We start from the raw sequence: 15,502 nt of genomic DNA, 5'->3' as shown, positions 1-15,502 counted from the left end.
ACTCAAAAAGTATTGTGAGTTGGCGTGGGTCATAACCATGGGAATAACACGCCCCCTCTTTCCTAAAACTCTGTTCTTGGAATTTTGAGACATTGATTTTTTTGCTCAGAAATCTGAGCTAATTAACCTGTTAATTCAGAAAAGCAGCAGAATACATTTCTCAAGTGCTACGTAACGTAACTCAGGAGCCCGGGAAGTAAGTCGCACGTATGCTTTATTAAAGCGCGTGTGGCTCGACACACCTCTGCCCGACACTATTAAATTGTTCAGACAGCGCCCTGGACGGATTACATTCACTTGAGAAAATAAATTCTGCTCAGTTTTTCTGAATTATAGAGATACCTCAAATTCCTACGAAAAGGTCTCCTTCTCCTTCACGCAGATAGTTGAATGACTCACCTGTCCTGAGAATATGAAGGTAATGTCAGTTGATAATTATTAAAGTATTTGAATTGTTTTATTATGTTGGCAAACAAGAAGTAGAATAAATGGTATAATCAGTCTTATTAAAAGGGTTTGTGCAACCAACCGCAGAAGACATGATTGCGGCTCTTGTCGCTCTCGTCTCTTTCTGCCAACGACATGTGCAAGAGCGGGGAATGACGTATAGTGATCTAGACTGATAATCCCTCTGTATACGCCTCAATCGGAATACAATTCTCTGATCGGAATACAATTCTATACATTTGAAGCCAAGTACTTTTATACTTTTACTCAAGTCGACGTTTGAAGGGATTACTTCCACTTTTACTGGAGTAATATTTTACACTATGTATCTCAACTTTTACTCAAGTACGTGGTCTGAGTAGGCCTACTTTGTCCACCACTGATCACGTCCAGGGCCGTTGCACCAAATCCTGGGCCCCTATACACGAGGTACTGATGGCCCCCCCCCCCCCTCGATTGTTGACGGGGGGGGGGAGGGGGGGGTAGAACGATTGTTGACGGGGGGGGGGGAGACGAGACGAGGCCATGTGCGACTCCTAACACTATGGGCTGGTGGATAATTCGAATTTCTTTTTTCTTTTTTTTTTGCCATGGGCCCCCCCTCTGCCTTGGGCCCCCCCACGACTGCCTCACTTTCCCCCGCAGTCCGTCGGCCCTGATCACGTCCATTGATCAACTCAAAGTGAAACGTTTGCTCATGGTATGTAGAAGCCTTTTTGCCCATACATTGTTTCAGATTTTATTCAAGACAAGAGTTGCTTAATACAAAATATTAAAACTGACATTTGAACCTATTTCATAACGTTTGACAGGGCGGTCCCCATTTCGGGGGTGAAGTTACAACACTACAAAAGCACTACTAAGCATTTTTATTTGATTTGCCAAGCAGTCACCTACCTACTTGGCCTAGACAATTCAACTCCCTCATATCACAGCAATGATGCTGCAAAAATTGAACCAGTGCTCATACTTTACTGTAAAAAATTCAAAAAGAATACAATGATAAAGTAGTACAATGCCCTACAGTGTATTTTAGTGTAACGCTTTTAAAGGGAGCTTTTTACATCTTGCAGGACAGAGTAGCTGGACAGTGACAAGCAGCATAAAAAAATGAAAAGGAAAGCTAAAAGTGAAGGGAAAGAGGACAATGAAAAAAGGAGAAGACAGTAGGCCTTTGTGAGAGAGAGCAGGAGGCTCAGAGCAGAAATGAATGTGACCCGGGGATTCCACCGGACGCATCACGGCAACGTTACGGCTGCGGCACGTCTTGGCCGCGACTTTGCCCTGCTTGCATTTCCACCGGGCGCGTTACGGCAGCGCAACGCTGCCTTGCGAGCCAGCCGTATTCCCGCGAGATCACGAGATCCCGCGATCCCGCGATAATCCTAAACCTAATGTACTCACCTTCCACTCCCAAAACTACTGCAATTAAATGCCAGGCTTTGTCCTTTCTGACATTGTTCTTATAAATAGGATGATTTGAGACCCTTTGATTGATTGACTGCTGACCTGGTGCCACCGGTCATGACGTTATAATGTTGGTGTTTTATTTATTGTGTTTTATTTTGAAAATTGACCGGAATGCTCTATGACTTTTACTTTTTCACTTCCTGCCCGGATCGATCTGCTCTGTTGAAATTGACGCGGTTCAGCAACGGCTCGCGGCAAAAATAGGAATGCTACGGAATGATAGCGCTGCGGCGCGGCACGCCGCTCCTGGGACGCTGCTGAGACGTTCCGCAGCCGCGCCCGGTGGAAATGGTCTCATTGATTAGAGTGGAACCTATCTGCTGCAGTGACCGCGGCCAAGACGTGCCGCTGCCGTAACGTTGCCGTAACGCGTCCGGTGGAATCAAGCCTTGAGGGCTGAAGAGAAGGTTTGAGATTCAGACAGAGGGACAAAGACAGACAGGCATCAGGTGACAGGGAGGCAGAGGACCCTGAAGTCCCAGCTGGACCACATGGTATGTTTCTATTCTCCTTACTTACGAGAAACAGCGTGCAAAAGTCCTAGATTCGATTGCGCTTTTGAAACATTAATAATCCATTATTGAATCCCATCTCATACTGTATATTGTCACCCAAAGAATATCGTCATCTCCTCATCTTAACCATTGAGGAAACTCAGCTAAACTACTTATTATCCCACGCCTGGACCACCGCATTCCCCAGGGATCTGACCTTGTCTTGCTCCTTCCCCGTCAGCCCCGTCTTAACCACGGTGGACGTCTCTGAGGGCGGCTTGGCGCTGCTCGGCTCCGAGTGGACCACCACGCCACACGCCATCCGGGACGGCCTCTTCGGCGCCAATGCCAGCGAGACGGGGTCGCTGTTCTGATCGTTGTGAACGCGGTTCGTCACTCCAAAGACCATGTGGTTGGGGATGGGGCTGGGATCCTTGAGGCGCGTTGTGTTGCTGCCGCCTCCGTGGGCGGGCTTCCCCCTCCTGTTTCGGCCGGCCCTCTTGTCCCAACGCCAGCAGGGGAACAGGCAGCAGAACGGTCGGGTCTTGCACACTCCCTGGAACCCCCGCTTGAAGTTCTCGTTGTAGTAGCCGTAGATGATGGGGTTGACGCTGGAGTTGGAGAAGGCCAGCCAGTGTGCGAACGGGAAGAAGTAGCTGGACAGCAGGTCGAGCTGTTCGCTGTCCAGGCCCGCGTAGTCGGTCATCATCATCAGGGTCCACAGGGGCAGCCAGGAGAGCATGAAGAGCAGGGCCACCACGATCAGCATCTTGATCACCTTGATCTTCTTCTGGGATATGACCGGACGGCCAGCTCTTCGCGCCAGGCACGGCGCTGTGTGGTTGGTGGCCTCTTGCTGGTCGCGGCTGGAGACCACGGTGGAGTAGAGCTTGACGCCGATGCATCCGTACATGACGGTGATGAAGGCGAGAGGCACCATGTAGATGTGGGTGAACAGCACGGCGGTGTACGCCTTCTTCATCAGCGGGTTGGCAAAGTTTTCGTAGCACATGTACAGCGGGTAGGTGAGGTTGAGGTTGTCGTTGTACACCAGGAAATGGTAGCCCACCTTGTCGACGGTCAGAGCGAGCACCGCGGGGCACGTGATAGCCACCGCCAGCACCCAGATCAACCATATGGTCCCCTTAGCGATGAATAGTGTCAACTTTGGCTGCAGGGGGTAGACTATGCAGCGAAACCTAGTGTTAGAAAATATAAGAGAAAGTCCTTCACTTTAAGGTACATGATGAGAATAATAAAAATAATAATAAATTCGATTTATGTAATGCCTTTCCAACTCAAGGACGCATTACAATGTGGACAGCAGGCAGTAAAACATATGCCTGGTTGCAGGTTAGAAAGCACTGTAAAAGAGACATATTATACCACCAGGTGTGAGTGTGATCCCTTGGTCCCTTAAATTTGTAGATGAATAGACATGAGTAGAATCACGGCATTAAACGCCTTTTACTATACTATATTTGATTTTGTGAGCTTGTCAGGGGAAAAAAGCTGAAAGAATAATTCCAGTGAAATGGCAGTGGAGTGCATACGGTACAAACCTCTCAACGGCAATGGCCACCAGTGTGAAGACGGAGGCTGAGACAGACATGCCCTGTACGAAACCACTCAATTTGCACACGATGTTGGTGAAGGGCCAACCTGTCAAAGGAGGTCGATATTGATCATTTGGAAGCAAGACAGTTCTTCCTGACCGCACATATTTTATGCTCCCTTATAGATGGATAGATAAAAAGACACAGAGCATCAAAATTGTCGAAGGTCAAGGGTGAAGGAGTCATTTGGTACACATACAGGATTATATATGCTATGGACATATGTGTCTTGAATACATTTTGCTGTAGATGAGCCGATTTCTTCATTCAAACAATGTTGCTAAGATAATAACCTAAGTGGATGTTCCAAATTCGCAATTTTACTTAATAAAGTGACAATTTATATCATTGCTACTTATTGGCCTTTAAACAATTGTGAGGACCAGTTTAGCCTGTCAGTCATCGCTAACCCTAACCCTTGTACAGTTTAGAAATAAACGTCGACATCACGAGATTTCATTTTTACAGGGTTACTGTTGGGTGGTTGGTACCTGCGATGAGTTTGTTACTCTGATGAGGTTTATGTACCTGTTAAGAGGTTGTCATTACCTGGGATGAGATGGTTATTGCCTGTGATGAGATGGTTGTTATGAATGGTACTGAGGTTACTCTTACCTGTGATGAGGTTGTTCTTACCTGTGATGAGATGGTTGTTATGAACGGTACTGAGGTTACTCTTACCTGTGATGAGGTTGTCCACCAGCGTGGTGGGAATGCAGAAGATTCCCACCAGCAGGTCGCTGACGGCCAGGTTGAGGATGAAGAGGTTGGTGACGGTGCGCATGCGACGGTTCCCCAGCACGATGAGGCACACCAGGATATTTCCCACCATGCACAGCAGGAAGATGAAGAGGTAGGCCAGGATGTAGCCCGCGGCGATGTGCAGAGAGTGCGGGTAGTACGAGAAGTAGGTGGCGTTGTTGATGTTGACGTCCCCGTACACGTGACGACTGATGTTGTAAAGGGTTGCCATGGTGGCTGATCCTTCCACCATCTCCAGCACCTCGTCCTCCAGGCTGGTCGGTGCATCCATGCTTCCGTCCTGGGGTCACTGGCAAAGGGTCAGGGACCTAGAGACCGAGCTGCAGAAACATCACACTTAAGGATGAGGATTCATAATTTTAAAAACGTGTGTTCTCAAATGTCTAAAATACAATCGAATCAGAAGTATAAAGTGAATCGAATTAATAACTGACACACGCAAAGAGAATATAACCAAGCTCACCAGGGGCCTCATGTACTAAGACTTGCGTGGATTTCATACTGAAACTTGGCGTACGCCAAAACCCAGAAACTGTCTTACGCACAAATAAATTCAGATGTATCAAAGTGTGCGAACGCATGGATCCAAGCACGTTTCTTTTGTACATCTCGATCAACGTGGAATTGAGCGCACATGCCGAGGTGCCAAACTCCTCCCTGTCCACGCCCTCATTTAAATATGCAATTTCATTTAAATAGGCCACTGGACCTGAGATTCACCTCTTAATCCGATCACCTGGCACCATGAACAGAGGCAAAAAACGAAACTTCACGGAGTCTGAGCTCGAGATTTTGCTCCACGAGGTAGAAATGCGCAAGCATATGCTATTGGAACCCTGTCAACAGGGATAAATGCAAAACAAAAGAGAAGTGAGTGGGAGTGTGTTTGCGAGGCCGTCAATGCAGTGGGGTCTCAGCAGCGCACACACTCTGAAATTAAAAAAAAGTGGTCAGACCTCAAGGTCGAGGTGAAGCGGAGGGTTTCTGCCCACCGTCGAAGCGTGACCACAACAGGTGGGGGGACGGGAGTGGGGGAACTCTCCCCCTTCGATTTGAGAGTGGCCGCTTTGATCGGTGACACAGCTCTCACCGGAGTGGTGGGAGCCCATGAAGGGGACGCCGATCATCCCCAAGGTAAATATGCTAAAGTCATAAATGCTGTAATTATACTGGTCATACAATTGGCTGCTTGCAATACACATAAGTCGTGCGTAAAGATGCCAGGATATTAAAGACTTTGACTCGTGTTTATTAACTTAATTTTTTTATTTTTGAATAGACAAGCAAGGAGAGGGCACGGATTGCTCCGTCGGCCCCGGCGTCTCCTCCGTCGGCCCCGGCGTCTCCAGCGCCCTTCGGATTTGACCATTTGCGATGTCCTCTAACAACGCTAACGCAGCCATTTTTAAAACAATTTTCTTCATCCATTGCGCATGCTTTTATAGCCACCCATATAATTGCAAGGTGTGTTAATTGTTCATTAGTGTGTCTCTGATGTGCAAATCACTCTGAGTCATTGTTTTCACCTTTTTTCCCAGTTTCCCAGCGTCACCTCTAAGTGTCGCAAAAGGAACAATAGCTGTAGAAACGTGCGTACGACAGCTCTGGAGCTGGCGTGGGGACCGCACATTTTTACGGTCATTTCACGTTTTGTACATCTGAACGTGAGCGTGGAAAAGGACGTACGCCACGTTTTTGTGCGTACGCAACCTTAGTACATGAGGCCCCTGGAACCCTCTACCCTCTACTACCCTGCTATAATATCTTCAATATTGAGATGTCTAATTTCGATACATTACAAAAACAATGACGTCTCATACATTCAACTGTTTTTTCCCCAATTATTATGAATTATGTATTGGGATTGGGCTTAAGTCTCTTAATTGATAAGCAACCCAGATTCCATACCCTATTAGCAATAGCTCCAATATTGTCTGGTTTTAGAGCATGTCGTTTTAAGCATGTTATGGGACATACAGGGAAGTTAACAATGAACATTTCTGACATTGTTGATATTGCTGCTACCTATAGTGCTTTTACAGCTGGGCAGTCCCAAAGCAGGCGACGTAATGACCCACTTTTGCCACAGTGATGCCAGCATGAGATATTGTATTTATCATCCATTTTGGATTAACTGACCGGGGAAAAGTATGCTTGGTTCAATATTTTATACTGTATGATCCTACATCTTACAAACTTAGATGTACTCATAGCTGATCTCCAGACTGCGTCCTACTGAGCGATGGATAAGGATGTTCCCATGCCACCTGGGTATTGGAGTGCGCATTAGGGGCCGCTCTAGTTTGAAACCATACCTCTTGACAAGGTAGCCCTCTCGAGAAGCCGATCCCAGTCTGTACACGAGGCCGGGATAGTTCCCTCTTCACATTACTTATTAATAATTGACGATACTTGTGCATGTATCAAAAATTAGGAATTTGGCAGGCCATATTGTATTTTAAGCTGTTGGAATGGCAATAATTTGTCCTTAAAAAACGGTCCACTTATTCTAATGCCCTGCCTCTTCCAGATTGCATTATTTAACGCACGTCCTCCGGCAGATAAAAAAGGGTTGCATCAGATGGGACAGGATGGAAGGATTAGACCATTGAGGCCTAGCCTCCTACGTATTAACCTACAGTGGGGCATGAAAAGCAATGATGGTATTGTCAACTAAAGATGGGAGTTTAGGATAGTACCACAGTGAAGCTAAAGAAATGTTCTTAACCCGAGATATGATGGTCTTCTCTAGCCATTCCCAGCTACCTACTAAATATTAGGGTTTATAGGCCCAAACTAGTACTTTTGCATTATACGATTGGTAATACTGAAAATGTCTGGTACTCCTAGGATCTAGGTATGATTAATTTCTTGTAGGCAATTCTGGGTTTTTTATTTCAAAGATGGCAAATAAAAAGGGATTTAATGTCTTTAAACCAACTCTGTGGGAATTTCAATGGGATGGTGGCTAGGAAATAGGTTAGCCTTGTAAAACATTACAAGGCCTTCAATCTGCAAGTCCTCTTTGATGGATTGAAGGATACCAGGCCCATTCAGAGTGAAAATATTTGTAATGAGATAGATATTTCTTCACAGCTATTTCATACCACTTGTTTTTCCAGACTTAAGGGGCTGTCATGAGTCATTTTTAAATGAATAATGTTTGAGTGGTATTGCCTAACTTCTGTTCCAATTCATTTTGTATCTTGACAGACAAAATAATAAGTGTTGAATTAATTCACACTTAATAAGTGTTGTGACATTACAGGCTTCGACAAATTTAATTATATCTTGTTACCAGGTCTTCATGTAGGCTACTTGTAATAGGATAGGATGTCTATCACCAAAACCTCTATCATCCCAGCCTCTAGATCACCCAGCCCTCTATCAACCCAACCCTCTATCACCCCAACCCTTTATCAATCCAGCTCTGTATCACTCCAACCCTTTATCAATCCAGCTCTGTATCACTCCAACCCTCTATCAATCCAGCTCTGTATCACTCCAACCCTTTATCAATCCAGCGCTGTATCACTCCAACCCTCTATCAATCCAGCTCTGTATCACTCCAACCCTCTATCAATCCAGCTCTGTATCACTCCAACCCTCTATCAATCCAGCTCTGTATCACTCTAACCCTCTATCAATCCAGCTCTGTATCACACCAGCCTCTATATCACCCCATCCCCTATATCATCCCAGTTCTGTATCACACCAGCCTCTATATACCCCATCCCCTATATCATCCCAGCTCTGTATCACCCCAGCCTCTATATCACCCCATCCTCTATATCATCCCAGTTCTGTATCACACCAGATCCCTCCCACCCACTCCATCCTTGTTTTGATCTACTTCCTTCTGGCAGAAGATTCAGAATGCCTTTGGCCAGGAAAGCTATCTACAAAAAATCGTTCATCCCCATAGCTATACACACACAGAACACTCATTCCTCAAATAACTCACACACACACACACACACACACACACACACACACACACACACACACACACACACACACACACACACACACACACACACACACACACACACACACACACACACACACACACACACACACACACACACACACACCTCCAAGCCTTCAGTCAAAAGACAATTTTCTAGTATGGCAACATACTAGACAATAAAGCTTTCTGAACCTTGAATCTTGAATCTTTGAATCTTGAATATCATCCCAGTTCTGTATCACACCACCCTCTATATCACCCTATCCTGTATATCATCCCAGTTCTGTATCACACCAGGCCCTATATCATCCCAGTTCTGTATCACACCAGCCTCTATATCACCCCATCCTCTAGTCTATATCATCCCAGTTCTGTATCACACCAGCCCCTATATGACCCCATCCTCTATATTATCCCAGTTCTGTATCACACCAGCCTTATATCAACCAACCCTCTATCAACCCAGTTGTGTATCACACCAGCCTCTATATCACCCCATCCTCTATGGGGTTCTCAAACGGTGGCAAGCGCTATTTAGTGGTACATTTTTTAATCATAAAATTAAAAACATAATATCAAAGTACGAGTACGAATGGAAACATATTAACATCCACGATTACAAGCTGAACGGACAGCTAGATATAAGTGTTAAAATTATTAATTACAATCAAACTCACAAACTCTCAACGTTAACCAATCAGACCATATGGGACATGGGCTGTTTCATAACCGATACAAGCAATAGAGAGGTAAAACTGAATATGTGCCTGACGGTACGATTTGAAAAGGACAATATGATAATTTCTGAGGCTGATTGCAGGTGATGTCTACACCTGAGGCATGTGGCAGGAGACACTTTATTTACAGCACTCCCATGGGCTGGATCTAAATGTCAATGAAAAAATCCACACCACGACCATGCCACCCAAATAGCTCTGCTTTTTTTCTCTTCCCTGTTTGTCATTTAATCAATAATTTTACTTTAATGACTGTTATTATTTTTTGGATTTAGATTTCTGCATTAGTTGAATGTGTTTATATAAATTTACTGTTGTGGATATACTTAAAGCTTGATTCTGTGCCAGATTTAACCACTTTGTCATTTACATGTCATTGAATTTGGGTGTTCCCAATCACCTAATGTGAAGAAGGTGATGCGGATGGACGAAGAAGTGATTCAAAGTGAACAAGTGGACATCGAGGCCCCCAGAGAAATGAAAGCTTCTCTCTGTGGTACTGAAAACTTGAGGACCCATGTTATTTCCCATAGACATATGACCGAGGGAACCGGGAGGCTCGGAGGCTGGACTCAGAGGCCCAGCTGCAGTCATGTGATTGGCTGAAAACGTGGGAGGCATCTGATTGGCTACAGAGAGTTCCTTGTTGAAATGCATTTGTGAATCCAGCCACGTCAGGAGAATCTAAAAAATCCACATATAATTACAGTCCAGTTCATACACAAATGCAAACAAGTTCACAAATGAAAAGTGTCTTGTTAATTCAAGTTTAACAGTTTGTATATAAATGTAACAACATCCAAATACATTTTTGATGAGAATTGCAAATATTTTTTAAATTAATATATTGATGGGTTTATATAACATTTATTTAAAACAAGACACATTTGTGTGTGGATCAGAAATGTGTTTGTGAAACTTATTTTTGTTTATGACTTTATTTTACATTTATACATACTGATATCCATTTGTGTGTGCATTGAAATGTATTTGTGAGAAGAGACAGAGAGTAATTTAAATATAAATCACAAAATACATTTGTGTATCCTTCTCTGTGCATTCATTATTAATGAGACTGTTCTGACCCCAAACGCCGGAGCCCCGCTGCCAAGGCAGTGGTGCCTCGGCAGAATAGTTTGTGATGCACAGCGAACTAAGAGTGTGACGTATCGCCCAATGTCCATTCTTTGCAAGATAACTTGTCTTGACTTATCTTGCCTCCATCCGCTGTAAACACGGGCGCACGGTACCGTGGCCGCAATCTGCTCAGGGCCAGAATTTCTGAATTTCTTGAGGCTGAATTTCTTGAACGTCTTCAAGTAATGTATTAGGGGCCCACTAACAACTATTTATAAGCATCCAAGTAGCATGTCATGGGACTTTTAATACCTTAATGTCAATGCTGTGTCAGACAAGGTTCAGCGAGGCAAAGCCCTAGTAGTGGCTTTGACTTATATGATTTAATCATAGAAGGTCACTTCTATTGAATCACAATACTGCGGTTGCTATGGCTGAGAATACTTGTTGCATATTTATACAGGTTCAATGATCAAAGGTCAAATGTCTTTCGATCTGCAATATTGATTAAATTACTAATGAATGTTATTTTCTGTTGACATTAAAATGTACGTAGGTTGCAGAAATGCCCGCGTGGGTTTGACACACTGTTGATGTAATCATAGCAGGCCATTTCTGTTGAATAAGAACAGTACCTGTGGTTGCTATGGCTGAGACTACAGATTAATTAATCAAAGGTCAAATGTCTTCTTCAACTCCTTGACCAACAATCACATGTCACTTGTCCCTGTGGTATTACTCATTCACGTCACCACCTTGTAAACATTTTAAATTCAGTTCGTATTAAGCAACTGATTAGCTTTGAAAACCATGGGATACACATTTTAAGATTTAAATCTGCGATAGCTTGTTTAATACAAATCAAAACTACAACCATTTCAAAAAACATCTTGAAGGATCCCTATTTTAGCACCAGGTGTGAGTGATTAGCCATTTCAGAATCGTACCTTACCTGTGAAATAGCGAGGTCACAAGTGGGTGAGTCCAAATAGATGTATGATGGATAAATAAACTGATCTATCCAGCATACATCGGGCTAAACACTCCCACATGTGATGTCATTATTTCACAGGGCACAGCTGATTTTGGCTTATCCCACTCGCGTATGTAAAATATGAGCCCTTTACAAATTACACAAAGGCAGTAGGCTATGATTACAGAAACAGACTTATTATTCGGCAAGATAGGCCATGCTGTCATACTGACAATGGGGTTCATATATACCATATTTTCAAGTGAAGATGATTATAGGGAGGGCTTCTGATCAAAATAAAAAAATGTGAAATGTTTTTCATCATTTACTATATTGAAAAATATATAGGCCTATTATATTCTATAATATGTTGTATACATTATGCTACATGAACTTTTTAGAGGATCCCTAAACATCCACCGGAAAAGCGCATCAGAGCTTCGTGTACAAAACCGTGTATTTGTAATATTATTTGAATAGTTTGTGATGCACAGCGAAGAGTGTGACGTATCGCCCAATGTCCATTCTTTGCAAGATAACTTATCTTGAAGAAATCGGTCCTCTTTGCAATGAGCTCAGCTTTTGCAAAGGGAGAAAAAAGGCAAATCAAAAAATCCAACTAAATTCAGCAAGGTCTGTTGTCCGACTGCATTATTAATAACTGTTGAAAAAGTATATTTAATTCATAGCCCTGCAAGTCTTTCTCTGAATAAAGCCTGGACCTGACCGATAAATGTACAGCCAGTACATTCTACAAATGTTTATAACGTTCTTTGTTTATGCCAGGGTTTACATTTATAAGATGGATCATCTTAAGGGACCGTCTAACCAAACAAGCAGAGTAATCACATCCGCGAATCATTTAGAAAGAAGGCGAAATCCTTCAATATACTGCGGAAAGTTCCTACAGTCAACCACTGTAGGAATAACCAGGGTGAAGTACCAATAACAAATTAAAATATAACCTACCTTTACCAATTCAGATGTTTCCTTCCAACAAACAAGAAGTCGTATGTCCCTCATCTGGTCTTATCCCGACCAGTGCGGATCCTCTGTCGGCACAGTGTTGCGTCCATCCCCCGCCCCCCACCGGTCGCGCACCTTTTCCCATTGGCTTTGATTTCTATGGGCTCAAGATTATAGGCTAAATATGTATATTGATGTTGATTCATCAAAATGTGTTTTTTTTTTAATTGATTTATAACAACATAAATTATTTCCTTGCTACCCAATAAATAAATACATTATCAACATGTAAACAAATAGTATAAAAAAAAATGAGCATACTTTTAGAGACTTACAGAAATAAACTGTAGGCCTACATAACAAAAATGTATCTTCCTTGGCCTATCACTTCTTAACACATGTTTTTTCAATTATTTATTTTGCTGGATGTACATGTATTTACATAATCTGAATATACTGTATAATTGACTATAATGGTGAATCCTTATTCACCATTATATAAATAATAATGGTGTAATAATGGAGCAACCAGTCAATTAACTGAGCCATTGTTACACTTAATTGTGGTTTGTTGTTGCCAAAATGCACTGCTTGTTGCAGATAATGCAAATAGGTGGTTCCTTTCTCACAAGACAAAGCAAGGAATTTGCTGCAATCCAGTTTCAACACATTTCTGTCACATTATCACCTGCACATTGTCAATGGTGGGCAGTGTTAGAATCCCTACACCACACTAGGGATACACTACACCTGCAGTATTGTGTCTGTACTCAAACTTTACGACCCTTAACTCTTGACAATGACAAATTCCCCAGTAAGCAACATAACATTTCTCAACTTCGGATTCTGTTCATCTTTGAGTTATGGAAGGCTTTTGATTTGAAGGGTTTGGAGAAAAGAAAGACTGCAGTAGAATTTACTATTTGGCAGCACAAGGTTTTACTCAAACACATATTATCACTGATTGATCATGAGTAGTTATTCAATTGAGAGTAATTCACTTTACAAAGTTGATTAATGGATAGCAGTAACTGAGATGTTAATGGGATCACATGATGATGATTAGTAAACTTCATTACACAACATGGTTATGTAAAAAAAAAAAAAAACAGGGACCATCTTCTTCAACACCTTGACCCACGATCTGACTACTCTTGTCCCTGTAATATTAATGATTAGCAAGACAGTTACATACAGGGACGGAATTCTTCCACCTTCTGTTCTTGGTAACAATTTCTGCACTTTTGCGTTAAGGTCATGTTGCCTGGAGACAAGCAGGCCTCCAGTTTGTTTTTCAGCTGAGGTTCAGAGGCCAGGGTCTCTGTGATTTTATTTGGTTACCTGGCTGTCCTTTCTACATTCTGGTGATGAATGGGATAAGAATTTTCCTTCTGACCACGCTATTTCAGGACAATGTTTTTGATGAAGCCCAACTAAAGCATGATCAACCTTTGGTCAGTTTCAGTTCAGATAATAAAAAATGAATAGTACAGTACAGGCTCTACTTTCAAATAAGAAAGTTTAAAAGTAAAAAGTAGCCCTCTGATATACCGGCTGTTTCTGTGCAAAGCTAATTGACCCTCACGTCATATTAATATAGTTCAAAGACTATTAATGTTAAACCATTCTACCTTCAAATTAACCAAACAATATACCGAAAATAACGAAAATTTACTTCGCTCTAATCGCAAATCAGTTTTCAATGTAAGCAACAGTACTCTAAACATTATGATGGTCTGATCAAGCCTTAAACTCTTTTTAGAAATTCCCTCATCACTACAGGACTACCAAAATGTACGGATTCACTTTCATCCATCCTCACTCTCTCTCTTCTCCGTCTTTGCACTGATGGATTAACCAATGGATCGTCTTTTCCACGTGTTATTGTCCCATCCAGTTAGGTTCAAATCAGTCCTGATGTTGGGCATAAAATAATCATTGATAATTCTCCTCCAATGCTCCTCCAAGTCTTTTTTAACTTAAAGAGTAGAAAGTACAGATATTTGTGTTGGAATTTGGAGAGTGAAAGTAAAATAGTTAAGTTAAGTATAGCCGAAAAACAGTTTTTGTTCCCAGCTCTAGTTAAATCCAAATGAATACAAACACAGATACAAACACCAATAAAGATTCAACATGTATTCCAGACAATGTTCCCTCTTTTTTGCTTGTTAAGCTCATTAGCAAAATGTTTAAAAAAGAGAAACATTTCCTGTGTTTGTTTATTTTACTATCTTTAGCTACCTTTGCAACATGCTTACAGCAATGCCCCTGGCCTCTTATGCAATAATGGCTGAATAGTCTAATAATGACCACGCGCTGTTGCGCTCACATGACAAAGCATTGGAGATAAGTTCGGCATGCCGTCTAGACACCAGATTCTTATAGACACAAGCCTCACATGACGGCTAATCAACAAGCCCTTGATAGGGTTCGGCGGCTGCTGGACCCAAGAGTAGAACATAAAGACAGGACGGGAGTTGGAGTAATTTATTTTTAGCAAGGTTTATTTGGAGCGTACCAGGGGTGAGTCATGGGGCAGGTAGGAGAGTGGGGAGCCTCAGGCTGGAGGTGTTGATCCACAAAACTGTAGGCAAACGGAGAGAAAGGTTTCATATGAGATTTCAACAGGAGAAGAACGGCAAGTAATATTTAGATAATACTCAAGCCGTGTACAAATATCTACCACTGAAGATAGAATCTGACGTTGATCTGGCGAAGACTGGGAAACCAGGTGCATCTGAAGGGGAGTTGATAAGCTGATGCAGGCCAGGTGTGAACAGTTGAGTGTGACAGGGACAGCACAGAGACAGGGGGTGTGGCCGACACAGGGGAGAACACACAGCACAACAGCTGTGGCTATATGACACCCCTTTTTTTACCTCTAAAACGAAGAACACCATTTGGCCTGCGAATAACACAAAAACTACGAGAAACTCTGAAATGTTCTATTATTTTCCCCTCGAGTCTCCCCTCATACATATATTATCCTT

The 15,502-nt window shown here is 42.7% G+C and overlaps 1 protein-coding gene across 1 annotated transcript; it reads right to left on the bottom strand.

Annotated features, from left to right (window-relative positions):
- Window positions 1-959: 959 nt before the first annotated feature.
- Window positions 960-12,593, bottom strand: npffr1l2 (neuropeptide FF receptor 1 like 2). The gene is made up of 4 exons (XM_056593270.1): window positions 12,516-12,593; window positions 4,709-5,109; window positions 3,974-4,073; window positions 960-3,610 (listed from the first exon to the last, which is right to left on the bottom strand). The coding sequence occupies exons 2-4, from the start codon at window positions 5,058-5,060 to the stop codon at window positions 2,581-2,583; spliced, it is 1,482 nt and encodes a 493-aa protein (XP_056449245.1). The 5' UTR covers window positions 5,061-5,109; window positions 12,516-12,593; the 3' UTR covers window positions 960-2,580.
- Window positions 12,594-15,502: the final 2,909 nt, after the last annotated feature.

Source organism: Gadus chalcogrammus, chromosome 6 (genome assembly GCF_026213295.1).
Source record: "Gadus chalcogrammus isolate NIFS_2021 chromosome 6, NIFS_Gcha_1.0, whole genome shotgun sequence".
Taxonomy (NCBI): Eukaryota; Metazoa; Chordata; class Actinopteri; order Gadiformes; family Gadidae; genus Gadus; species Gadus chalcogrammus.
Note: the sequence above shows the minus strand (reverse complement) of the source record. Positions and strands in the feature narration are given on the sequence as shown.